Source organism: Charadrius vociferus, unplaced genomic scaffold, assembly GCF_000708025.1.
Source record: "Charadrius vociferus isolate BGI_N301 unplaced genomic scaffold, ASM70802v2 scaffold188, whole genome shotgun sequence".
In the NCBI taxonomy this organism is placed as follows: domain Eukaryota; kingdom Metazoa; phylum Chordata; class Aves; order Charadriiformes; family Charadriidae; genus Charadrius; species Charadrius vociferus.
The window spans coordinates 302,220-328,889 of NW_009649706.1; the positions used below are offsets into that span (position 1 = coordinate 302,220).

The window sequence follows — 26,670 nt, forward strand, 5'->3', positions numbered from 1 at the left end:
AGCTACCTAAAGATAGTTTGTAAGTTGTGTTGTCTGTGAGGCCGGCCATAGACATACAAAGGTGCCTATTTTTCCTCCACCTACCAGTGCCACTGGCAGATACGAAAGCAATAGCACATACGTAAAATCTAAAGGTTTGCACTTGCTTCCTTCAGTTCATTCTAATTTAATGTCCCACATGTGTCCTGAGACTTTGATACGATCTTAGACAAGGGCATAAAAGGCAACATGCTTGTGGTTTTCTAGTCCATCTTGCCGTGAGACAGCATCCTCACTGCTGAACTACGTGACCTATGGTGTTTCCCAATTTTGAGAAAAAGCTACTGAAACTTTTAGAGCGCTAGGAATGTTTTAAACTTAGCTTCAGACTGAACAAATATCACCCCTTTTCTTTGTAACTAAGAGCCTGTATCTTCAAACTTCGTCAACCCTCCTGATCAAAAGAAAATTATTAATGTTATCACTGAATGTGACACTGCACTGTAGACAAAGCAATGTGCGTGACTTAGTGGAGCGTGTCAGCCTTTTCAGTGTTGTTACCTATTAGCGACCTTAACCCCTGATGCTGCAAATTTACCATACAGGCCCTCTGCCCATGTGTTTTAATACTATGCTGTGCCTGAAGTTTAGTTTTAGCTCCAGTGACTTGGTTTAAAATTAACATGAAACAGTTCTGAAAAAAATCTCTAGAAAGAATATTTTGCTTTCTTAGTATACCTAATTAGAAAGATTTTTCTCTAACTGCAGCTTCTAAAAGTTCAAGATGCTCTACAAATGTGGCTCAACTGTTTTTGGCTTATGTACCAGTGTTAGTCTTTCCAGTCAGATACTGGCAATCATAGTGGTGATACTGATAAGAATACAGAGCTTTATTTTTCTTAAAATACTGGTGGCTTGCCCATGCCAACAGGTATAGTTGGAAAAAGCCCATATCAAATAAACACATGGAATGAGTCTAGTGAACAAGAAACCTTCCAGTACTTACTCCTTTGCACAAGAACTGCATAAATGAATCTATCTGTAGATACTCAGTTCTACTTCATTTTTCTGAGTCCTTCAGCACTGAATTTGGTTGTTAGTCACCTCTGTACAGCAGTGCAGTTAATTTACTCTTCTTATTCTGGGTTTGTTTTGTGGTTATGGGTAAAATCATGCATTCAAAAAGCTTAAATAATTTGTGTAATACTCTTTTTATCCTTAGGCTTGTGAGGCTGAAAGTATTATGCTAAACTTAGCAGGACAACTCATCATGTTGCAAAGGGATCGATCTGGACCCCAGATACGAGATAAGGATAATAATCCTAATCAAAGGAAGCATGTGAGTGAATATATGTGGAATATTGTGTATGGCTTCAAAGATGTTATCAGTGACTGAAGAAGTTGTGGAAGGGAGTGGTCCAGGCATAAGAAGAGGTCTATAACGTAAGGCAGTATCTACACTTACAGGCTGAATTGTTAGCTGGAAGTAAATCACTGCTCCTGTGATGTTGTTTGGTTTTTTTTTCCCCTCTAAGAATCTGTGGAACACTACTACTTAATTGTGTGAATGTCTAGTTAAAGTATTTACTATTGCGTTTACTCCTTGTGTTGCAGTCAAAGATACGAGTTTTAATCATAAAGGTCCTGTGCCAAATTTGTTACACGCTGATGACAGAAAATCTCCAGTCTATCTAAAACTGTTCTGTGTGTTTATGGAACGCTATCTTTTTTGCAGAGTATGTTTACAAAGTTCCTAAAAACAACAATAATAGAAAGCAATGACTGAACTTTCCAGTTTTTCTGTGCTGATGAAAAACATTTCTACATGAAACAAGCACTTTGGGAGCGTAAAACCTGAAAAGTTTAGATAGAGTTGTTTGCAGCTCAGTCAAATACTAGCAAATTTGGTGTTTGTAGTAATGTTGTCAGTTCTAGATTTGGCTCTTGGCTAACTGAAGAAGCAGAGAGCAGGTTTTTATTTTCCTCCCTTATTTTCACTTCTCTGGCTTCCTGACTAAGTATAAGGAGGTTAAAAAAAATTAAAGATATGTCTCTTGAGTTCAAATAAATAGTAAGTGGTGTTTTCCCAGGTGGGAGGGTGCAGTTAAGCAGATTTGTTTCTTCTTTGTTAGAAGAATAACATGTTTTGAAGTGAGTAGTTCTTAGCTGAAAAAAAGAGTTCTCGTGAAGAGGGTTAAAAAAAAATCATTAATTCTGATAACTCTGATTATTTTTTCTTTTTTTTTTTTTTAAATAGCTGCCTTTTTGTGCTCCAGTTGTCCTAGCCCAGTCTGTTGAAAATGTATGGACTACCTGCAGGGTCAACAAACAGAAACGCCACTTATTGGAGGCTCTGTGGCTCAGCTGTGGTGGGGCAGGTATGAAAGTCTGGCTTCCCCTGTTTCCCAGAGATCATCGAAAACCACATTCCTTTCTGTCAAGACGGATCATGCTGCCTTTCCACATCAACATATACCCATTGGCTGTTTTGTTTGAAGATGCCTTGGTTCTTGGTGCTGTTAATGACACTGTGCTCTATGACTGTTTATACACTCAAACCAGTGCTAGAGAACACTTAGAGGTTCTCTTTCCTTTCTCCATTGTTGAGAGAACCTCTCAGATCTACCTCCATCACATTTTACGCCAGCTTTTGGTTAGGAACCTCGGTGAACAAGCCTTGCTATTGGCCCACTCTTGTGCCACGTTACCATACTTTCCTCACGTACTAGAACTGATGCTTCATGAAGTGCTGGAAGAAGAAGCTACCTCGCGGGAACCGATTCCCGACCCTCTGCTTCCCACTGTGGCGAAGTTCATTACAGAGTTCCCCCTCTTCCTGCAGACAGTTGTTCATTGTGCTAGGAAGACAGAATATGCCCTGTGGAATTACCTTTTTGCTGCTGTTGGAAACCCGAAGGACTTATTTGAAGAGTGCTTAATGGCCCAGGACTTGGACACAGCTGCCTCTTATCTTATTATCCTACAGGTAATGGTACCTCATATATTGCGAGAGGTGTCATACTTAATAAAGTTGTAGTACTTAAAAAATATTGTCATTCCAAAGTTACACGTTAAACAAATTTTCAATTTAACATTTTTCTGTTGAGATTATGTCAGTTATGAAGAGGGGGAATATCATGCAATGTAAGTAGTTTACTGTTACAGAAAGGAAAATAATAGCATGACATTCGCTTCTTCTAATCTCTGATATACTTGAATGTGACATGATGTGGCTTGACTTAATAGGGCTTTTGTTGCTCGATAGCAAAAGCAAATGACTTGATTATGTTTTGTTGCTTGCAGAATATGGAAGTTCCAGCAGTTAGCAGACAACACGCTACTCTCCTGTTTAATACTGCCTTAGAGCAGGGAAAGTGGGATCTTTGTCGTCATATGATCAGATTTCTTAAAGCCATTGGCTCTGGAGAAACAGAGACACCTCCAGCTACACCAACAACTCAGGTTTGTGATGAAAATAGTAAATACTGTGCATCAGACCCTGTATGATTAATCTTTCTGTTATATAGCATGTTTGCTCCTTTGATTGTATGTTCGGGTTTTCTTGGTTTTAGGAACCCAGTTCAAGTAGTGGCTTTGAGTTCTTCAGACATCGCAGCATTAGTTTATCCCAATCAGCAGAGAATCTCCATGGCAAATTTAACTTGACAAAAACACTGAGTATGCCTTCTGGCCCATCTGGAAAAAGGTAATTGGTGATAATGCCCTCTCCTTTCTCACTTTAAGTACCGTACTAACTCTCTTACCAGTTTAAGTTACAGAAGTACGTTATATGATAGAATTAGATTTGTCATAGTCTCCCTCCACATCCTTCTGCATTTGTCTTTTCCTGACTCTTGTAATGTCTGTGCCTTTCTCTTACGTTCTTGGGAGAATATATTCTCACACATGTGAATGTATGTGTGTGTATATACACAGACACACTTGCATGGATATTGCTGACTGAAAGCCTCTGAATCCACTGGATGTATATGTAGTAATTTAAATAGCTAATGAGACCATGTCTTTGTATTTAAAGGATCTGTTTTGCTGAAAGAAACATCTTGAACAGCTCACAGTACTGCAGGATGATAGTATACGTTGCACTGTGATACTGTGTACATCTTGATTTAGTAGTGTGTTGCCAAGCCATAAATGTAGCATTCACTTGGAGTGAATTGCTCTTAAACGGCTGTATACAGAATTCATATTGATTGGTATTAATATTCAGAAGCAGCACTGAGTTGAGATTCATTATTATCTTGGTTTTGGCTTCTTTTTCTCCCCATATAAGACTTTCAAAGAAATCTTAGTAAAAATTCAAATGCTTTTATTTAGTAATTTTCCATAGAAACTACTATGAGTTTTGATTTTAAGGGTCCTAGACTAATACTTTACTTGTTCTCTAAACCTGCTTCTCAGAAGTCACTTTGCAATGGCATCTGCCTTTTCTCCTTTACTTTTTTTTTCTGCATTGCTAATAGTTTAATACTCTATGGACACTGCTGCTGTTGTTACGTCCTTGCCTTATTTCACTTACCTGTTGAGGCAAAGGGATGTTTTAGAGAACATAAGTAGCAGGGAATAGTGGAAACTGCTTTTGTTGGTGCATAGAAAGGTCCAACTACTATTCTGGTCACTCAGCGTACTGTGGTTGTGGCCCACAAACAGCCTTTACCACTGAAATTAGCAGTCTTAATGTCACTGTCCTGTGGTCTCTCTATAGATGGAGTAAAGACAGTGACTGTGCCGAGAACATGTACATTGACATGATGCTCTGGCGGCACGCTCGGCGTCTGCTAGAAGAAATCAAGCTGAAAGACCTTGGCTGCTTTGCTGCACAGTTAGGCTTTGAGCTGATTGGTTGGCTGTGCAAGGAGCGAACCAGAGCTGCCCGCGTGGAGGATTTTGTGTTTGCTTTGAAGAAGCTCCACAAGGATTTCCTCTGGCCATTTCCAGTCATACCAGCTTCGTCCGTTAATTCACCTTTCAAGAATGGAAAGTACAAGACAGGTGCTGTAACATCTGAGTTGATTTGGACTGAGTTTCTCTATTGCAGTCCTACACCCATCAGTCTGAATCTGTCCTTCCTCAGTTCAGCCAAGCAAAGCACAGGCTGAGGCTTGCCACCTGCAAAGCTTTCTCACAGGGTTTTTGTTTAGCACAGACAGCATCTTTTGTGTATTCTGATGACATCACTGTTCTGTTGAGGTTTCTTGCTTTCTTGGGTGCCCTGAACTGGGTATCACGTGTGCAGATGTTGAGTTGAATGTGGATATTGCTCTTTGATGTAAATTGTGCTACAGAAAATTACTAAAGTCTACATTCTTATAGTCTTTAGATGAGGATTTGAGTAACTTTCCTATATTTAAAAAGTAACTTCCTAATATTTGAAATTTGCTTTGTGTTACGGGGTAAGAATTTTGAGAACTTGCTGCAAACCTCCTTTGTATTATTGATCTCTCAGTTCACCAGTTTACCTTCTTAGGGCAAAGTTGATACTAGATGCCATACCTTCCTGGTTTTGGTAGTAGCAGCACGGTTGTGTAGTTCTATTGATGATAACGCTTTATCAGCTGGTATTTCTTTTATGCCACTGCTGACCTAAAAAGCTGATCAGAAATTCATGAAAGACCTAAACTTGCTGCATTCCCTTGCTTTTGGTGATCCCTTAGCAAACTAATTGAATACTGACTTAGATACAAGTTTTAGCTTCCTGTAATGCCTGGAGAGGACTTTCCAAATTGCCTTTTTGATGGTTACATGACCTGTCCTTTGGTGGGTTCTTTTTTTTTTTCAGCTGTAGGGGAGCAGCTGTTAAAATCTCAGTCTGCAGACACCTTTGTAAACATGGAAATGGACACAGGGGTTTCAAACACACCTCGGAGTCGCAGCTGGCTTGGCACTATTGGCTCCTCTCAGAGAGAGCTTGACACGGTTTCATCCCATGGACCACACATGCAAGATGCATTCCTTTCTCCTTTGCTAAGTAAAGGTTAGTCACTCTTCCTTCTGTCTGCTCATTGGAAAAATGCACCTGGAAGTACAGGCTTATATTTTGATACTTGCATGCCACTGCTGTATTGTTGCTTCTCAACTGCTGATAACCACAATTCAGACAAAAACAACAAAAAAAGGAGGATTTGTTGAAAAGTGAACTGAGATTTTTACAACAGGAGGATTATGGCTGTGACATACATCTTGAAGTACTTGAAGCAGAATATGGAATTGATGTTTGCTGAAGTCCCTGTCTGTGGTGGAAACTTAAAATTTAGTATTTTTACAGTCTGGCTAGGAAGAGTGTTCCAAGTTCTTTGGCTCTTGCGCAGGTTGGCCTCTTGCACAGGTTGGCACTGTTTTAATGCATGAAGCTTGTGCTTTTGGATTTCTTTTAGAAAGGTGTTAGATACATTATTTATCGAGGAAGTTTAGGAAATTGTAGTCCCATGTAGTTTTCTTTTTTCCTATGGCTTTGTTTAAATGACTTTTTAAAAGCTCAAATGTATGGCTTATGAAAGTACAAAGGGGAATTTTATTCTCTATGCATCTTTTCTGACCACAGTCAGTGACAGGAAATGTTAGTCTGACCATTCATCTCTGGTTTGGTTTTTTGTTTACTCCCTCTTGTCCTCAAGCATAGAGCAATGTTTTCAATAGTGTCTACATCATGTGATGATTTCCTCTTTATTAGGGGAAAGACCTATGTACCTAAGCGTGAACTGTTACTGTTCCTGTGCCTGTGCAAATTCTGTGGCTACCTTTACTCTTCATCTATTTATTAGAAACACTTCTTTTTGTAGTTAGTGCAGGTAATTATTTATGTTCCCAAGCATTCAGAATCTTCAGGGTTTTGTATGAAGAAAAAAACTTGCTATGGCATCTTCATTTTTAATAAACTTAAAGGTTAAGAAAGCAGTATCTTTAGGTAGACTGCAGCCCTTCCTACAGACTTGTTTCTAGGATTATAGTAGAGGCTGTCACTGTGCTCTTACAATGATTGCCAACACATCTTTGGGATCCCTTATTGATATCATTTTGCAGAATTATTTTTATTTGATAGAAAAACTACTGCATTCCTGAAATAATAGTTCTCCCATGTAGTGTGGCAAGCTGGAGTGGGATGGCCTGAAGTAACTTCTTAGCACTGTGATACACAGCAAAGCATTACTGTGTAATTTTTCAATTTCTGTAGGAAGTAGTTCAGAAGTTCTGAGTCTTACTAAAGTAAGTAGTTTCTTTTTTCCTTATGTTTCTGAGTGTTTTTGATAGGTGATGAATGCAGCATAGGTTCAGCAACAGACCTGACTGAAACAAGTTCTATGGTGGATGGTGACTGGACCATGGTGGATGAAAACTTCTCCAGTCTAAGTTTAACTCAGTCGGAGCTTGAACATATCTCTCTAGAACTGGCTAGTAAAGGGCCGCACAAGTCGCAGGTCCAGCTGCGGTAAGTAATGTAGTTTTTGCATTTGAAACTTAGAATGACTAATACGCAGCATTAGTAGAAAGAAACGCTGTCTACAGAATGACACTGGGATTCTGTCTTCAGAGTGGAAAAATAAATAAGTAGACTGTTATTTCCATGCAGGTACTTGCTACATATCTTCATGGAAGCGGGATGTCTGGATTGGTGTATTATTATAGGCCTTATCCTCAGAGAATCTTCAGTAATCAACCAGGTTTTCAGTATAATGCAATCCTCTGATATTGATAGAGAAATCTGTCAGAATATCAAGACTGGCCTATCTGCTGTTGACAAATGGGCTTCTACAGATTGGTAAGTGTTATTTTCCACCTTTGTTTTCATTCCACTTGTAGGTAATTAGTTACTTAAAAAGTAACTTTGAATTATCTCAGCCCTAGCTGAAACAATTATTTAAAAGCACTTTTGCAGAAAATTTGAGGGTAGTCACTTAATACAGTTGATATCAAACTGGAAAAAAAAAAAACACCAAAAAAACCCCCCCAAACAAACAAAAAAACATCCCAAAACAACCAAACCCCCAACTTTTATTGTCTGATTATGGTTGACTTTTTCCCTCTATTTTAAAAAAAGAGAGTTTCTGTACAGGAAGGATTATAGACCATAGTCATTTCTACTAAACATCTCCCAGTAAATGCTGCTTTTCAGGCATATGACAGAAGTGGTATTTTTTTAATGCACTCATGGTGTTCTATGCTATTATTTTCCTAGCCCTGGGTACAAGCCATTTCTAAATATCATCAAACCACAGATCCAGAAACTAAGTGAAATAGCAGAAGAGCAAGTACAGCCTGAAGCTTTTCAGCCAGTGAATCCTTCTAAGGTTACCGAACAAGCGAACCCCAGAGCTGAGGAAAGCAGGACTTCATCTAGCCATGGCACTAATCCTCAGAGTGATGCTGGCAACATCAATGCAAGCAGGCATGAAGAGGACAAGTCTAAGACAGAGGATGAGGATTCATTCCAAGAAGGCAGTTATGACTGTATTGTGTCTTAAATGAACAACTTCCCAAGCATCAGGTGTGAGAGGAAGCAAACCAGCTCTTAGACATGCTTCCATGTTTTGGATGTGAACTATTTCTTTTTTTTTTTTTAATATTTCAATCTTTGAAATATTTAGTGGGGATAATTAAGCAGCAGTTTCATCTAATTTCACAAGGAGGCAAGGGTTTTTTTTATGCAATCTTCAGACTGCAGCTTTAGGTTCTGATACTTCAGAGTGTTGAGAGACAGTGACTACATATGGAGACAGGTTCAGCTAATCTTCATCAGTACCTTCACATCACCAACGCGTGTTCTGAAGAAACTACTTATCTTTTGCTTGAGTTTAAAAGGCGAAGAGGGGATTAAATTTAAAAACTGTTATCCTACGCAGCTTGCCTGCCTAAGAAATGTCTGATCAATGCAGTTCAGATTGGTTTGATATCCATATTTTGTATTAAAGGACTGTAAAATATATTGTATGTTTTTGTGAATACTCTTGTACAAATACTCAAGGTTGTACCGCATTTGAAGGTACCTGTATGTATTGTGCATGATTCTAGATGACTAGTAAAGTTAAAGCAGAGTTGCACTTCTTTCTGGATGAGGCATACTTCACTGACCTAACATTGACACAAGGTGGCTTACCTGTTTTTTACTGCCACTTACAGATCTTGTAGTTGGGTTTAAGGGATTGCTGAAGGTTATTTATTTCATTGTAAATTCTTTTCTGAAAAATGGATTTTTTTAAATGTAAATAATCATCATATACTCTTGCTATGGAAAATTAGTTTAACAGCTCATACGTAAACATTTTTCAAACATTTTATAATATGCATACTTGTAACTAAAACCTATTTAACTTTCATACAATGTTATGGAAAGCTGGCTGCAGAAGTCTGTTGCTTGGAGGTACTTATTTTTTCTAGCTGCTGTTCCTATGTAATAACTACCTGTAACAGTATTAATTTAGATATTAGCTTGTTTGTACTGTGCAATCTGAACAAAAATGCAACATTACTCATTTTATACAAAATAAACTAGTTTATTTTTTATAACATCACTTGATTACTGACATGGACCAAACTAGTCATCATAGGGTAGTTATAGCATCTGTTGCTTTTCTAGTGTAGTTACTAAATGTGCATACATTTTAAACTCTGAAAATTAAGAATATTCACAATTAAGGTGAAATAAATTGTGATTTTTATCATCTTTGTTTCCTTTGTAGATAAGATCAAGTGCTTTAAAATGTACAAATATTAAACTGTTGCTTTAGAATGGCTTTACTAAGCCAACACAACCAGTACAAGTGCAATAATTGCGAGTATTACTTGGAAAGCTGGAGATTTTAGTGAATGCAGCTTGAATTTCCATTTAAGAGTTGAAACTAATCTTGAAGTTATGGGAAAGAAAGGTGGTTCAAGAGTCCAGCATTAAGCTTCATCTGCATTGTAGCTACTGGTTACAGATATGTCTATCATACCTACAAGCCTGTTGTGATCTGACGTCAAAATCCATTATTGTTATAAGGGGATACTTAAAGCTTTTTTATGATAAAAAACCTGCTTAATCTATATTAAAAGAAATAAAAACTGTGCTTCAATTTAATATTTTTCTGTGATTCTGTGGTAATGATGTAAGCCAAGCCCATCCTGGTCAGCTTTCTGCTGTTTAGGTTTTGGATCTGTACAAGTAAACACATACGTTAACTGATATACTAACATTCTTAATATTAGTATCTTACTACTGTGCTACTGTTGTTTAGCAGTTAAATCTTTTTAGTTGTGAAATTTTAGAAGTTTGTACTACTTTAGTAGTAACTATCTCTATGCAAATCTTATGTGCTAATTTTGTATTTCAATTTCACTGCTGTTATACCTGTAATTAAAAGATATGTATTCAACTTTACTTGAAGTTACTCCTGTGGAAAATAACTATTTCTGACTTCAAGCCATTGGCAGTAAATTATCAGAATTCAAGTAGGTTGTCTCAGAGAAACAAAGCGCTCAAGGAAACTACCTGATGAAGATTGGCTGTTTGCTACATCATACCCCTATGGCCTGTTTTACAGGATGAAGGTACTAAGCTTCTAAGTTAAAAATTACATTATTAGTGCCTTTTTGAAGTTACATCCATCCATTGTTTTGAAAAGAGGTGTATTGGGTTTAGGTGGCAATGCTGTGGTAGCAAGGGGGGCTGCAGGGGTGGCCTTGGTGAGCCTGTGTCACACACAGCCTGTTCCAACAGACCCACCATGGCAACAGCTGAGCCCATCTCTGATAATGTATTTAACATGCGGTAAAATGTGCTGTGTGGCAGCTGTGAGAGAGAAGAGCAAAGAAAAAAGAAATGCAAGGAATAGTCCTGAAGACAGCCAGGCTCATAAAGGATGAGCAGGAGATGGTGCTCCAGGTGCTGCAGCAGAGATCCCTACAGACTGTGGATCTGCACAAGTATAACTATTAACTGATATACTAACATTCTTAATACTAGTATCTTATTACTGTGCTACTGTTGTTCAGCAGTTAAATGGTTTTAGACCATGGTGAAGTGGGCTGTTCCCCTGCAACCCATTGTGAGATGCAACATCAGAGCAGCTATCCACACGGTAGCCTATGGAGGACACCACACCAGGTGGATGAGCCCAGAATGAAGCTGCAGCCCACAGAGAACCCATGTAGGAGGTTTTCTGGCAGAACTGCAGCCCATGAGGGACCCATGCTGGAATAGTCTGTTCCTGGAGGACCTACCCCAGCAAGAGGAGGATCCACATTGGACCAGTTTGTGAAGGACTGGATCCTGTGGGAGGGACTCCATGCAGGAGCACAGGAACAGTGTGAGGAGGAAGGAGCAGCAGAGAGGAACTGTTATGGATTGACCATCCCTGACCACCCCTGCATCTGCATCTGATACCACCTCTGCACCATTGTGGAAGAGGAGGCACAAGAGCAAAGTTGAGTCTGGGAAGAAAGGGGAAGGTGGGGGAAGGTGTTTTGATTTTTCCCTTTGTTTGTTGCTATCCTCCTTTATTTTTAATTGGCAATAAATTAAATTAGTTTTCCCCAAGGCCAGTTTGTTTTGCCTATTATGGTAACCCTGTCTTAACCCATGAGCTGTTTTCATCTTATTTTCTCCTGGCTGCTGAGGAGAGGGCATGAGAGCACAGTTTGCTGGGCATCTGGCACCCAGCTAAGGTTAACCCACCACAAAAGGGTTTATTCATCTACAACTACGCACTGTTACCTCAACCTAAACAAAGGAAATACGGACCATTTAACCAGTTGAGGGTCAGCATTTTCTATGAATTCCAGCTCACTGTCTCTTCTCTCACTTTGCTTATCCAGCTCACATAAAACTCGCTGCCCTGGTTCTTGCCAGCCTGGCCTACTTCAATGTTCAGCATTTAATGTCATAGAAAGATGTTCAATTTTCTCCTTCACCAGCATTTGCATATCATCAAGTTTTCTTGATCTGGTTCTCACCCTGTACAAAACTAATTGCCTCTCAAAAACAGCAACAATGCTGGATTCCCCGCTACCTATTTAAAAAAAAAATTCCTCTCACACAGGGTACATGTGCAGAACTGCTTGAGTCAAGTTACATTTATGAGGATAATCTTCTCCATCACTTTTGTTAACCAAAGTAAGCTCATTTTTCACTAGTACATTTTAGTCCAAAGCAACCAATTTAAATGGTTTTAGAGCGACAGTGTCTGTAACCTACAGGTGGAGATCCACTGCTAAGTAAAGGGAAATACATGAATGCATCATCTAGCCAGAACCTGTACAAAAGAGGTCCCTTCTTTTTATTATAAGCTGAGGGGAGAAGTTGTCCACAGCTATAATGGTATTATAGGAGACAATGGGTGACTTGTTGAGGGTGGTAAGCTGTCTTCAACTGAAGGAAGGAGAGCCCTCAAGAAAAACAAAAGGCCACAGACCCAACTTACTGCCTCACCATAGTCTCCTATCCTAGCGCTGAAGACTGTTGAGGTACTGTAGTAGTAGTCCCAGTGCCTAAACACTGAAGAGGGAGGAGCTTTCTCATACCGGGTACAACTGCTCTTGCTGAGTTTTCTACTTATCCCGTACCACCTGAAATAAGTAAACTCAAGGAGTTTTCTACCAGACAGCACCAAGAAGAGCACAAAAGCCCACAACTGGAGACTGAGGCTAGCTAAACAGGTCAGAAAAAAGGCACCTAACCACTCTCTCACAGGAAACAATAATTTGCAAAAAAGCTATCATAAAAAGAAATACCCTACCACCCCCACAGAAAAAGCAACATCCCTGAGTAAACCATGCATGGGCTGCTTTATAAGACAGTTACTTAAATTTACTTGTACTTACTGGCTTTGAAGCCTGTATTTGTTCCAGAGTCTCAGACCAGACTGACAGAATTATTTCTTTCTAACCAAACTATTGCTAACTTTCAAGACTGATTCTTACAGCTTTCTAAAACTGATTTTTTTTTTAAATCTGTTTTGTTAATGGCCAGTGATGCTTCACACCCTGCTTGAAATATAGGTAGCAGTGACTAGATCTCCCCAAATTGGCTTATACTTCTTGCTCAAGTCTCAGCTTTATCCTTGGCATGTTCTCAAGCTGCATCTGCCGCTTTGACAGAACCATAGTGTCATAGCCCAACAGAACCTCTTCTGCATTGAAGAGGGAAGCCTGATGAATTTCTATGACTAACTTATCCTCTGAGAATGGAACAGATTTTCATGAAGACTGTCAAACCATGTTCTAGCTTCAAAACAGAAGTCACATGCAACTTCACATTGTCTAGCCACAGAGTTGTGTGACAGCCCTTATGGTTACTGATCTTGCAGGGCTTTTTAACCACCCTTCACTAAGACCACATACCAAGTTCTAAAATGGGTCATCCAGGCTCTTTCCAGATATTATCACCAAGAACCAGATTAGGGTTAGCCCCCACAGAAAACATTACAGCATTACCATGCATGCAAACTCTTCAGCAGCTCTGTCCCACATGCTACAATTAGCTCTGTATAGACTTGTCAGATCCTGTCTATTTGGTTAGTGTTTTTCCAACGGGCCTGCAATCCAACCTACACACCAACCGACATTAAAGACAGGCCTTGCTAACACTGAACAGCTCCACTCAGCTCAACAGTCTGTCACTTTGTGTACTATAGCTGAAATTCTCCTGTTCATTGCACCTATCCCAACACTTTCTTTTTTGAAATGCGTACTTCTACTTGACAGGTAGTCTGGAGGTACGGTTCTGATGCTGCATTAGATTGCATAACCACACATGCACAGTCTCCTTTGCAAACACATGCTTGCATTGATAAAATACTTATTTCTGAAGCTTTTTTACCTATAGATATGTAACAGAGTACTCTATATGTTAATAAGAACATAACGGATTCTCAAAGACATCAGAAGTCGGGGAAGAACTCTAGCATTAGGGAAGAGTGAAGCAATTTAGAAAAGGATGTGTATGTAAACTGTTTCAGATTAACATAGGGGAATGCCAATTAAGTAGCTGCTTATTGCCCTCACTTAAGAATAAAGACTTTTTCTACTCCCATGCCCTTCTATCCTTAAAATTACCAGCTGCTTGCTTTTTATGTATTTCACAGAATAAGATACACAATACCATTTTTGAGAAGTAATAAACCACAGTAGCAGAAGACTAATCTGCTTGTGCTGAATGGGGAAGCAGATGGGACACTGAAACAAATACCAAAATCTTCCATCCTATTTTTCTACCTGTGATCAACAACAAATTTGCCCTCACTATCAGTTTTACAGAAAATACTTCGCTTTGCTACCAGTGACTCTTCCACACCACATCTTTTTTCAAGAAGGACCTCCCTCTCCAGGCAACCAGCCAGGGCCCTCATTTTAACATTTCTCAGCTCAGATAATTTTTACATTAATGGCCATGCATATCTTCCACATAGCTATAACTTTAGCTGCCTAACTCCAGTATAGCTTAGCAGTATTTCCACCCCAAGCTTAAATAAAACATTAGTACAGTGAATAAAAACAAATATACCTTTAATCACCCTGAAAATCAGGTTTCACTGATTTAAGTTTCACTTTTATTTACAAAGAGAGAAATTTATAACAAACTAGACATCTCAATTAAATTATTTAATAAAGGTTAAATCCTGAGTTAGCAAAAATTGTTGCTTCACTGAAGTTGCAGAAATTGCTGACAGACATTTTTGTATTTTTGGCTCCCAGTACGAATTCTTCACACAGCACTTTTTCAAAGCTTTAAATCAGAGCCAAAACACAAGATAATAATCAAAACTGAGGAAGATGGGAAATATCAGTGCAGCCTCAGTTAACTAGCTGTGCATCAGCTACAGTACAGTACGAAACATCCATTGAGATTCATGACATAAGAGTTATGAACAAAAACACCGTTTTTCAAATCATTAATAGCACTTTTTAAAAAAATAATAAATGCATAATACAGGGATTGTAGTTTCAAATCAATACAATCAAGTGAGTGATGATTAGTGCACATGTTAATGTAGAAAGACCCACTGGTTTTAAGATAATAATGGCCAGTTTATTATGATTTCAGTAATTAAACCTCCTTCCCTAATCCATGAGTCAGTTGAGAATCTTCACAAATTTACCTTGCAACAAATGAAACCAGTTCTTGCCACTATTGTACACAATTACAGCGCAATTTGAAGGAAAAATACCTGATCAGGGAGCTGCTGTCCATCACAGCTCACACAAAGTAAAGTCTCACAAAATATTCTTTCACGTGCTCTGTAAACTTCCCAGTACCAGTATGCTTTTACTCAAAATAATGATGCATGCACAAAATCTGCTTTGTATGTGATTTGGCAATACTCGTGAGATGAACAAAATACTAATTTGTAAAAATCTGTAGCATTAGTAAATTCAATCTGGAAGATATTCTAAATCCCTCACAGTATTTATAAAACCCATCCCATGGGTTAGACACCTTTTTAAAGATGACTTCTCTTGGTATTTTTCCTCAGGGAAAACAAACTGTATTTTAGGAACCCACTAAAAGTATTAGCAAAGTGCAATACTGTTACATTACCAGAAGTCTCTCCAGAGGAGACAGATACTAAAAATTAGCCAATTCTAATAAATTAGAAGATAACTTGAAATTTAGACTAGATTAATTGTAAGACATCCACAAAAAGGAGTGGGGACTTAGCACTCTCACATACAGGAGAGCAAGGGACATGCTTATATGCTGATACTGGAAGATCCCAACAGGAACAAAAACAGAAGATGATAGTTAGGTCAAACTTACCCACTCAAGTTTTAACGCTGAAGAGACAGGCAAAAGGGTAGGAACTAACTTTTTAACGAAGACATATTATTTGGAAAAGAATCTAGATAAATAATTACCACATTCCATTATAATATCAATTTTCCTGCATTGTGCATTTGCCAAGGACTGTGAATGCGACCTACACAGGCATCATAACTTTCAGTGACTTCATCCAGTGACAAGAGTAATGTTTACAACATTGCCAGCTCTGCATCCCCCAATCTGAACAAGCATCTTTTAGCTGAAGGTCTTACTTTAATGGGACGGATAGGATCAGTACACGCTAAGTCCCCACACATGCATGAAGTATGGTTGTATTTTACATAACATAAAATAATTTCATGAGGCAATTTCATTGCAATTCTCATCTTATTATGTTTCTCAAATACAGTTTTCATTTTAAGAAACCCAGTAGTCAAACTGCCATTTCAGTGGAAGAACCAAGGTGAACTGTGTTCACGTTGACACGAAGTATCACTATATCCCCAAGAGAGCAGTAGTCTTTAAATAGTCCAACTGCCAAAGAAACACCATTTGTCGACAAAGTACTTTAAATTCTTGTGAAAGTCTCTGGCTCTGGCATCTTGTTAGAATAAATTTGTCAGAGAGATTACTCTATTAGCACTCCATTACTGTCAACATTAAAAGACAAAAAGGTCGTAAGTGCAGGACCAACCAGAAGAAAACGTCCAGTTTGGAAACCTCTCCAGTAAGGCATATAGTTGAGGTGACTTTTGATCTTCTCCAAAAAAGTAATGTGCTGCTACAGCGAGAGAGACTATTCCATCAGAATGCTTTTCTGGGACCTGAAAGTGAGAAAAGGGCAACACAGTCTTTATGATTGTTTTAAATGTAAGATAATCCAGGTATACTTTCCTACGGACTTGTTATCTATGCAACAAACTTCATCCTGCAGCTCTTTGTCCTGTATGTTAAAATACTTCCTATCTTCAAATGTATCAGTCTGATTACATGCTGAGTTGAAACTGACTTTAACTTGCAACTAGGTACTTGGATTGCAGTGCCTCTGACATGTTAAACAGATTGCACTTGCTCTAACTTCAATGTTTATCTCTGTCAGTTCTGCTGACAAATCAAGACATAGACTCCAACATAGCATTTATATTGATCCTTCTATTGTGAATCCTTAGGATGAAAATCCTTTTCTGCGTAGGTTTGTCACTATCAGTCTTGCAAAGCTTGTCACCCTGCAGGTTCCTGTCTGCCTTTATCAAGTACCCTCAGAGGATTATTTGGCAAAGCGTACAGATTGCCTGATCCAGGAAGGAACAAGCAACTTTATGAACTTCCAAAGGTTGTTGTCATATTTACTCAAAGAATAAGACACCCTGAAACCTATAATAAAAACATACAGATCTGCAAAAAGTTCTTCATTGGTAAGTTAACAGGGGCAGGGATCATAAATCCCACTGGAACAGCAATGCTGGAAGCCTTGCTTCCAACTGAAAATAACATGGAAGAAAATTTAGAAAACAAAGCTTTTACAACTCCTTTCAAGACAGGTAAGTTTCTCACCAAGGACTCCCTATACATGAAAAGGAAACTACTCACAACAGGAAAAAGAACTCTGAAATAGCAGTAATAAAGATAAAACTTTAGGAACTATGATGTTAAGATCTGAGAAATCCAAACTTACAACCTCAGACCCAGGAGACAAGGAAAATATTCTCCCTTTGGCTGTTTGGCAAGTTAGTGGACTAAGCATTAAAAATATATTTTGCTGATATATAAAGCTGAGGGACAAATTAAAAGAGGGATGCTAGAATTAGGATCTATCAAATAAAGCAAAGCTTAAGAAAGTTATTATGACATTTTTCACAAAAGAATGCAGAGATTGTGACAACAGGTCAGACCAAGGGATTGACGGGTTTCCAGCAGTGGCATACTCACCGTCAGTTCTACCCAGAAGTGCCATGGTGTAGCCTGCAGCCCGTGGGAGTAAAACACAAAGTAGTCTCCTCCTAAGCTAGCAACTGGTATACCATCCCCGAGAGACCAGGTGGACAGAGCTGACCCTTCATGTGGCCGAACATACAGAGACATGTGACTTGGACCTGCAGAGAAGGATACATGTACCCAGATGTATCAACAGGTGGAGGTAGAATAACCATCCATTTTCCTATACAGTACCATGTTACCTGCGTATTCTTATTTGTGTCTTCCAAAACATGATACCACTGTCTCCTCTACAGAAGCTTCAATCATTTCTAAGCAGTGAGATAAACAAGCTGATGATGTAGAAGTGGGACAGAGCTATACAATGGACTTTAAGAAAGGACTTGTTATAAAAAGATCAAGGCTTACTCAAAATAGACAAGGTTATCAGTCCCCCAAGTAACAACCACAACGCAACACCCACAGCTTCTACTGGGTTATGAAACTGAATTAATTCATGCTAATCTCACAAAGCTTGCTATCTTAGGAACTGCACTAGAACCTGCAGTACTGGAGTCAACACCTGATTTATTATGGGCATAAAAATAAACACAAATCACAAACCAGAAGCTTCAGTCACTCACCAGATACTTCAAAGCTTAACCTCACACTGTTCCAGGGCATCAGCTCCTTGGACAGAACTTTAAAGTGAATGGGGCTTCTTGGAAAAATTTCTGGAGCAGGCAGATACCAGTTTTTCCTGGGGAAAAGAGTTTTAACTTATTCTCAATGCAACACTCAGAGGTATTAAATATGAGAAGCAAGAAGAAGTTTTTGCATAGCTGACCGTGCTGTCACTAAATGAAATATTCAAAAGCTAGCGATTCTAGCACAAGGCAGGTAAAATTAGCAGCTTGTGGACAGACAAATATTTAAAGGGCGTATTAATAGAAAATTAGGCATCAGTGTGTTCATTCACTACCTTCATCTGCCTTAATTTAAAAACTAATAAAATAAGTACGAATATTTGCATCTACAAACTGCTGCACTTCTGCTCACAAGATTCTTGGGGCATGAGAAATCATCACAGCAACTAGATTTCTTCTGTGGAGATTAGCTACTCTAGACTTCCTCTGCTGTCAGTTGGGGCGAGACAGGTAAGAAGGGAAGAGACATACATACTCCAAATCTGAACTGCCCTTTAGAACACTCCCCTTCACCTTTTTCTCCACTGGTCCTAATACTGGTTTTCTACACATCAACTTCTACAGCTCCTGCAGCAGACACAGCAATCTCTTGCAGAGATTCTGGCAAAAGACACGGTGTCTGGACAAAAGTTCAAGTGTCTTCTGAAGTGGAAGGATTATTTACTTTTGGACCAAGATTAGCCTTACTTTTTCTTCCTTTACAAAAGCAAGACTGCATAAGTGACCAATGTGCTTTGGCATTAAGTGTGCAAGTGAAGCAGTGTTCACACCAACCGGAACATGAAATGCACTGGCAGAATCCAAGGAAGACCACAGAAAGGAGCCTGCTCCTCACATGGAGTTCTAATGGTATCGTTGATTTCAGGTACATGGGGAGTTATGTGAGATATTCCATTATAATCAAATCCATTAATCCATATACCAGAGTCACTTTTAACCACATTTCCATCTAGGTCATGAAATCTCCTGCTTGTGTGCTAGAAGGACAAAAAAAAAAAAAAATAGAAAAAAGACAGAAAGATGATGGAGCCTATGCAGTTCACACAAGTCAGAAGTGATTCTGAAATACCCTCCATGTCAATCCTTAAGGTCTACTGCATTCACAGTACGCACTGAACACACATCTGAGTACTTATGAATATATAGAGAGAATTACTCAGATAGAAGAAACACACCATAAAAACACCTACATTCAGAAGATGACTGTGCCTGTAGCTATTTGCTCATCTCCCATCACATTCACTTTTTAAGTTATTGGTTACTCAACTCTCTCACTTAAAACCCCCTAAAAAAACCCTACTCTTCTGACACAGACGAACTGAACACTGAGCCTGAAGTAAGGGAAACATTCAATTCTTTCAAGTCCAGAAATAATCATTAGAGCTTTTAAATCACACAAGAAAGGAAAGGTTACTCTTGGCAGGGGGGAAGGGGGTGGGCATGGTTCCGATAAGGTTTGAAAAAAAAAAAAAAACAACCAACAAACAACACATACACTTCTGCAACCAATAGAGGGCAATACAGTATGCAAGGTTTTTCTCACCTGGAGAAAGACTCGTTTAGGCTTTGGATTAGTCGCATCAGAACTGTAAGGAAAGAAGATTCCACTACCAACGAGAATCAGAGTGACTACAAACATAGTAGTTAAAGTTATTAGCGTCGCTTTTGTACTTTTGACAAGGTAAATGAAGTTAATCTAGAGAATAAAAAGACATCCCAGTTAAAAAACTGCAAGACTTAGAAATGAGACACTATTTGTATAACTCAAATCCAATTATGGAACTGAAAGTACATTAAAAAGAGATCATTGCAAGTACTACAGGACAGAAGACATTTCTTTGTAATCTTAGTATTTAAACACTAAAGGTATAAAGTGAGTACTTCTTGGAGCTTTCAAAAATTTTGTATTTTTTAAAACATCTGCCAACAAAAACCTACAACCTTTGTAGCAAGGGAGCAGAAAAGAAAAGCCTGAGAATTTTTTTTTTTTTTTAAAGTGTAGCATACGTATTGTTTAGCCACACACTATACTTCACCTAAAATGAATGCCTGTTCTAATTCCAGCATTAAATTGCATATTTTACACCAGTCTTTACATCATCATAGAACAGACGCATTTTTATAACCCCTGCTTCAACGACATTTCTTTGCCTAACGTAAAACATGGAATCTTCTACATATTCCTAGAATTTTCCTGTAATATTTAAGATATTGTCAAAATATAATTAACTTCAAGTATTAATTTAGAAAAACATTGATTTTTAAACTCTCTCTAGAGAAAGTTAAATGTTTTAAACATTTACAAACTCTACTTACAAAGTAGGATGACAGAATCATAGTGATGACCACAATAAATCCTGCCAACACCACATCTGGTAGAATTTCTGAGCCACTTCGTCCCATGATAGGAGTAAACATTTCAAATACAGTCCAACTAAGATACATCATATACAGATAGGGAACAAACATTCCCAGCATGTACATCATGACAAATTTCATTGTGGCACCTACAGGGGACAGAAAAAAAATTAAGACAAAAAAATCCGTAAAAGCTTAAAAGCTTACTGCTGCAAGGCCCAATACACAACACTCATCTTCACCCCTGATGTGGTTATGGAAAGGGCATCTCATTTTGCCTAGCGAGTGCCAGTATAACTCTTTCAAAAACACCACAAACCCATTCTTGTCTTACAAAAAAACCCAAAAAACTTTAAACAGGTGTTCTGTCCCAAACACTATTTAAATATCACAGTATTTTTAACAACTTTTACTGTCCATCAAAGTACCTGATCCTTATTAGTAACCCCACACGGAATTGTTCTTTTTAGCCCAAGACGCCAGATGTTCTTCAGCGTATTTTTTGATAGACCTTCTCCATACTTTCAAACTGTTTTCAGTTCAAGAACACTTTTTCTTGTGGCAAGAGTGTCATGTGTACTTTGACTCAACAAAATTCAAAGAGTGGGATTTCTTTTGTTTAAAGAATAGAATTTCGAGGAAAACACCCAGTATACAACAATAGAGACAGAGCTTTTGAAATACAACCTCTCCCCCTCAAAACTCATACCTTTTTGGCTGAATTCTTTATGGATCATCAGCTTAGCAAGTAAAGGAAATGCTACCCATAATGTACAAATGAATGCTGAACAAAGGCCCATCTGAGTAATCACAGCCAATGCTATAGACCAAATCATCAATGAGGCATCAAAAAAAATATCTCCCAGGTACTGCTCATTCACATTCTGTAACAAAAAAAGCAAAGACACTCATTACCGAGCATATTTCATGTCATTACTAAGCAGATTCCATGTATCTCATCTCATGAGAACACATAGAAAACCCCTTATTTCTTGTATATAATTGTTTTCCTTGGACAAAAAAATTCTGCAAGCATTATCTCACCATTCTCTTACCATTTAGAGTTATCCATGATAGTACCTTTTTTAAAAAAAATTTACATCTGCTCTGACATAGCTTGAAAGAGAGATTACAATGGCTGGGGCACAGGGAGGAAGAGAACGTACAGATGACAATACCAAGAAGATGGAAGGCTAATGTTTTAGGTACACAGGCAAACAGGGCCTTTTTATAAAAAACATTGGTATTTGTGAAGCATGTATTATGTTAAGTAGTTATGTACTACTTATGTGTGAAAAAATATCTATATCTCCTGAGCTTCATAGAATGGTGAGGGTTGGAAGGGACCTCTGGAGATCATCTACTCCAGCCCCCAGGCCAGAGCAGGGTCACCTACAACAGGTTGCACAGGACGGTGTCCAGGCAGGTTTTGAATGTCTCCAGCATGGGAGACTCCACAACCTCTCTGGGCAGCCTGTTCCAGTGCTCCACTACCCTCAAAGTTCCTCCTCATGTTAAGATGGAATTTTCTATGTTCAAGCTTGTGCCCATTACCTCTTGCCCTGTTGCTGGGCACCGCTGAAAAAAAGACTGGTCCCATCCACTTGGCACCCTCCTTTTAAGTATCTGTAAGCATTAGCAAGAACCCCCTTCAATCTTCTTTTCTCTAGACTAAAGAGACTCAAGTCCCTCAGCCTTTCCTCGTATGAGAGATGTTCCCATCCCCTAATCATCTTTGTAGCCCTTTGCTGGACCCTCTCCAGCAGATCCCTGTCTTTCTTGAACCGGGGATCCCAGAACTGGACACAGTACTCCAGATGTGGTGTCACCAGGGCAGAGTAGAGGGGGAAGTTCTAAACCTGTTTTTGAACAGCAGGTGTTAACACACTTCTTATACAAGCACTGTTATTTGTGCACAAATATTACACTGGTGCCTTTATATGTCTAGCCACAGCTGTCACTTCAGAAGTCTGGGTTTTTAAATATATTATTTGTTTTGAAGAAAACACATGTATAGGTCAGATAATACCAGATATGTTTTCAAAAAGAAGGAAATTTAACCATCAAAAATGTGGCTGGGTTTTGTGTGTTTTTTTTTTTTTTTCCTTAAGTTACATGGTCAATGCTCCAGAGTTTGTACTGAAAGACTCTTAGTTGCAAATCCTGTATTGTAGCAAGAAGGACTGCTTGCGTGAACAACGGCTATCGGAAAGCACCTAGTTCAGTTTTGGGCTAAGAAAAAAAAAGAAACAAAAAAGGAGAAACAGATGAGTTGCCAAACCTATTTCAAAACAGAAAGCTTATTAATTCGTAAGTTCTTGAGCCACTAACAGAAAACACCCAGGCATTGCCTGTGATAGCCAAGTAAGAGACTAGCTTCCAAAATCTTTATGCAACTCTAAATACAATGTAAATTACAGAGGCAGCATAAAATGTATGGTATACTGCAAGCTCCAGCATGCAAGAAAACTAAGAGACTCATGATATCAAGTTGGTTGATCTGCTGATCAGACAATCAGTAGGCAAGAAGTCGATCCAGAGCCTGGAACAGCTGAACAGTCAGTGAAAGTATGCTCTCCCATCAGCTTGTCCGAAAGACTAGAAAATAGCAGCATCGCATCTATTTAATAAATGGCTCATCTTTTCCAGAAAAGGACACCACCACATACATTCAATAACATATATATACTAGTTAATGCTCCCTCTCCCCAAACAATTAAAAAACTCACTTCCAGATAAAGACACAATGGATTCACCCAGAACTTTCCATACAATCAAGTTTCAGTAAGTTCTTAAACTTCTTCAAATAGTTGGATGAATCTGGATTTGGTTGACAACTTAGGTTTCCTAAATTCGCTTACCCAAAGCTTGTACAAACAGGCAAGATGATAAGTAACAGTAAGCTAAATCACTAAATATTACTGTGCCTAAAACCTAAACCTAACAGGCTCACGTAGTCGACTTCTACCGTGGAAGAGCATCATCTGTCAGATACCTCAAGGCACCACCTCAAGGCCCTATTTGTTTTTAATGCAAAGCCATTAAACTATCATCTAAACATATGGGATTGTTATAAGCTGTAATTATGACATTATTATGCAAGTCAAATCGTGTTGGTTAGTCCACAAAAAAGAATTCTAAGCAAAAAAGGTAGATAAACAGTAATCATGGCCAATGACAGCAATGGAAAGGTAACACACACCAAATCCTCACCAAGCCTTGCAGAGGCCTAAATAACCTTTACCCATTGCAGAAAAGAACATGGACTATCAAGAGCCCTGTTCCATCTCTAGGTGTGGTCAAAACAACTAACAATCAGAATAATCATAGAGGGAAGGGTGACTACTCAATTTTTTACAACACCTTCATTTAGAAAGCTCTGTACAGCACAGATTACTATATTAGAAGAGGGCATGACAGAACTAGAAATTCTGATAGATGCAAGAAAAAAAACCTCCCATATGAACCATCTGAAAAAAAAAAGTTGCATCATTGGCTTAGAAGGTTATGAATACAAATGGTATCACCAAAACAATATGCATAATAAAAGGAATAAAACAGAGAGAACTGGAATTCCAAGTTTCGTAACAAAATGTAAATGATAAATTAGATTAAATAAGGAATGAAAATATTGAAAGATATATAAGGAGGTACCGTACCAAAACAAATTATTAAATTTAGAGAACCTGTCATACAAGTACCTTCAGAGGCAAGATCTGGTAGGATTCAAAGAACATTTGAGTATATGTATAGATTCTGTAATTATCAAGAACATGAAAGGTATCAAAAAACCTAAATTCTCCAGCTGTTGCTCTGATATCTTATCGCTGAAGTGATGGCAAGAAGGGAAGGTGCAGACAGGAAAAGAAACAGTACTTTATAATGTATTCTACTAGACTTTTGCCTTTTTTCTGAAGCAGCTCCAAAAGGTCATTAGAAAGCCTTTAATCACAAAGCTCTTAACTCTCTGATTTAGTACAGCAAACCCTATGCTTAGATGAAGTGATTTTTACAGCAACATTTTAAAAACCTCTGTCTAATACAGAAAACTTTGCATCTTTTTCATTAACTCAAAAATTAAACCTGCCACAGATTAAACACTACGTTACCCTTCAACAGTAGCAACAAAGTCAAGCTTACCTTGTAGAAGAACTTCTTGACTAGTGTATGCACAAGAATGAGCGTAGCTGCAGCTGCAGTGCCATACAGAAACACAGAAACATAGAAATGGGTGTACCAAGAAAGAGACCGTCCAATGACGGAGACAAACACTGCCACTATAAGGACTGTCACCATTGAACAGACCCAACTTAACAGTGTTAAGCCAAATGCAGTAAGGAATTTCTTCAGGTTATGAACAGCTGTGAAGAAGAAAAAAGAAGTTTCATTCAACAGTCACGTATTCTACTGCAGACTATCAAGATTGTAATTTCCCCACAATACAATTGCTTTAACAACCAAAATAAAGTGGCATGAGGAGTCCACTCTGAAGATTTCTTAACAGCATGGTCTAAATCACTAAGCCTATTTCTTTGCAAGCCCTTTTGCAGTCTTCCCCACTGCAAGATTTATTCCCAGAGTATTAGCGTGTTTTGCAGATTACGATGTTCCCAACAGTACAAATTTCTCTAGGGAACCAGTGCAGATGGTCTACCATCTGTAAAGTCTCAAAACAAAAAAAAAAGGCAAACAAAAAAAAACCCACAAAACAAAATTGGAGTTGCTTTTCTTATAACTTTTTCTTACTCCAAAAGCGTTTGCTGGATTTGGGAGTGGTGGTAGTGGTGTTTGTTTTCGTTTTTTTTTCCCCAAACAGGTATGTTCCTACACATATCTGGAAAGGTCTAACTAGAAGATTGAAGTTGGTTTACACCCTTTATTAAGCTTTGTTATCTTTTTCTTCCTCATTTGTTGTTTTCTTATTTGCTTCTGTCTATAGACAGGTGTTACAGAAACATGATTCTGAAGCCCTGTCTTTGCTACCAGAACAAAGAATTTATATAGACACTAAGCAATTTTATTTTTTTTTAATTTTCAAATCTTTAAGAGACTTAATTTTAATCTTCATGAAGGGATAAGAGACATAATTGTGGTTCATAAATGCTAGCCATCTAGGCTTATCATAGCCTTTCTTCATCGTACTTATTCACAGTTGAGAGATTTAAACACAAAACAACGCCTATGGCATGCTGCACACCTAAAATTTATTTCTGAAGTTTATCTAAAAAGATGACTTAATCACCTGAACAGTTCTTCATCTACTAATTGATGACTTAATCACCTGAACACTTCTTCATCTACTAATTGCTATTCCCTAAAGAGTAGTGTGATTGATTTTTTTGAGAACTAGACTTACCTCGGGTTTTGGGCTGGAATACTTTCTTACTTAAGTAAAGAAAGGCGATTGCTGCTGTAATATAGTTCATGATGGTGCCAACACGGGCAGGATAAGCCAGGACAAATAAACCAAGTACATCAAAGAACACAACATTTCCATGTCGATACTCAAAAGATTTAGCCAACTTATCTGATGTTGCTAGGTATTTTAGGACAGCCAGAATATTGTCACCTATTAAAAAAAGCAGATACACAACATAGCTACATCAGGGCTGATGAATCAGTATACAGCATGCTTTCAAATATAAGCATTCTTAAAAATGAAACTGTATTGAAATACCCTCAAAGACGTGAATCTACAACTGATTATTCTGAAGTGTGTATTCAATGGTACACAGAGCAAAGTGTTTTCATCAGTTAATCTAGACAGCTGTCACTAAAATAAGTACACTTGGGAAGCATCATGTATTTAAACACTGTTGCAATGAAGGGAGTAGTCAAGCCTTCAGCCCATAAGCCCTTCTTTGGGTTTGATATTAAAGCACTGGACTTCTAGGCTAACCCATAGAAATGTTCATAATTTCCTAATCTTCCTCCTCTTCTCCTTGCCAGTAGTAACCCCTC

At 38.3% G+C, this 26,670-nt stretch overlaps 2 protein-coding genes across 3 annotated transcripts in view; one reads left to right on the top strand and one right to left on the bottom strand.

The window, feature by feature from the left end:
• Positions 1–8,456, top strand: part of RIC1 (RAB6A GEF complex partner 1) — a 43,893-nt gene extending 35,437 nt beyond the window's left edge. For both annotated transcript variants that reach the window (XM_009890658.1, XM_009890659.1), the window contains 9 exons: positions 1,202–1,318; positions 2,237–2,965; positions 3,283–3,441; positions 3,552–3,685; positions 4,703–4,989; positions 5,777–5,971; positions 7,246–7,423; positions 7,565–7,753; positions 8,171–8,456. In XM_009890658.1, coding sequence (XP_009888960.1) covers positions 1,202–1,318; positions 2,237–2,965; positions 3,283–3,441; positions 3,552–3,685; positions 4,703–4,989; positions 5,777–5,971; positions 7,246–7,423; positions 7,565–7,753; positions 8,171–8,456 — 2,274 coding nt within the window. The remainder of the gene's footprint in view (positions 1–1,201; positions 1,319–2,236; positions 2,966–3,282; positions 3,442–3,551; positions 3,686–4,702; positions 4,990–5,776; positions 5,972–7,245; positions 7,424–7,564; positions 7,754–8,170) is intronic.
• A 7,801-nt stretch (positions 8,457–16,257) lies between these two features.
• ERMP1 (endoplasmic reticulum metallopeptidase 1) overlaps positions 16,258–26,670 on the bottom strand; it is an 18,273-nt gene continuing 7,860 nt past the window's right edge. Inside the window, exons 7-15 of the mRNA XM_009890667.1 lie at positions 26,066–26,278; positions 24,850–25,070; positions 21,419–21,593; positions 20,668–20,858; positions 19,895–20,047; positions 19,126–19,328; positions 18,289–18,404; positions 17,660–17,823; positions 16,258–16,554 (exon numbers count right to left, since the gene is read on the bottom strand). Of these exons, the coding sequence (XP_009888969.1) occupies positions 16,390–16,554; positions 17,660–17,823; positions 18,289–18,404; positions 19,126–19,328; positions 19,895–20,047; positions 20,668–20,858; positions 21,419–21,593; positions 24,850–25,070; positions 26,066–26,278 (1,601 nt within the window). The 3' untranslated portion in view covers positions 16,258–16,389. The remainder of the gene's footprint in view (positions 16,555–17,659; positions 17,824–18,288; positions 18,405–19,125; positions 19,329–19,894; positions 20,048–20,667; positions 20,859–21,418; positions 21,594–24,849; positions 25,071–26,065; positions 26,279–26,670) is intronic.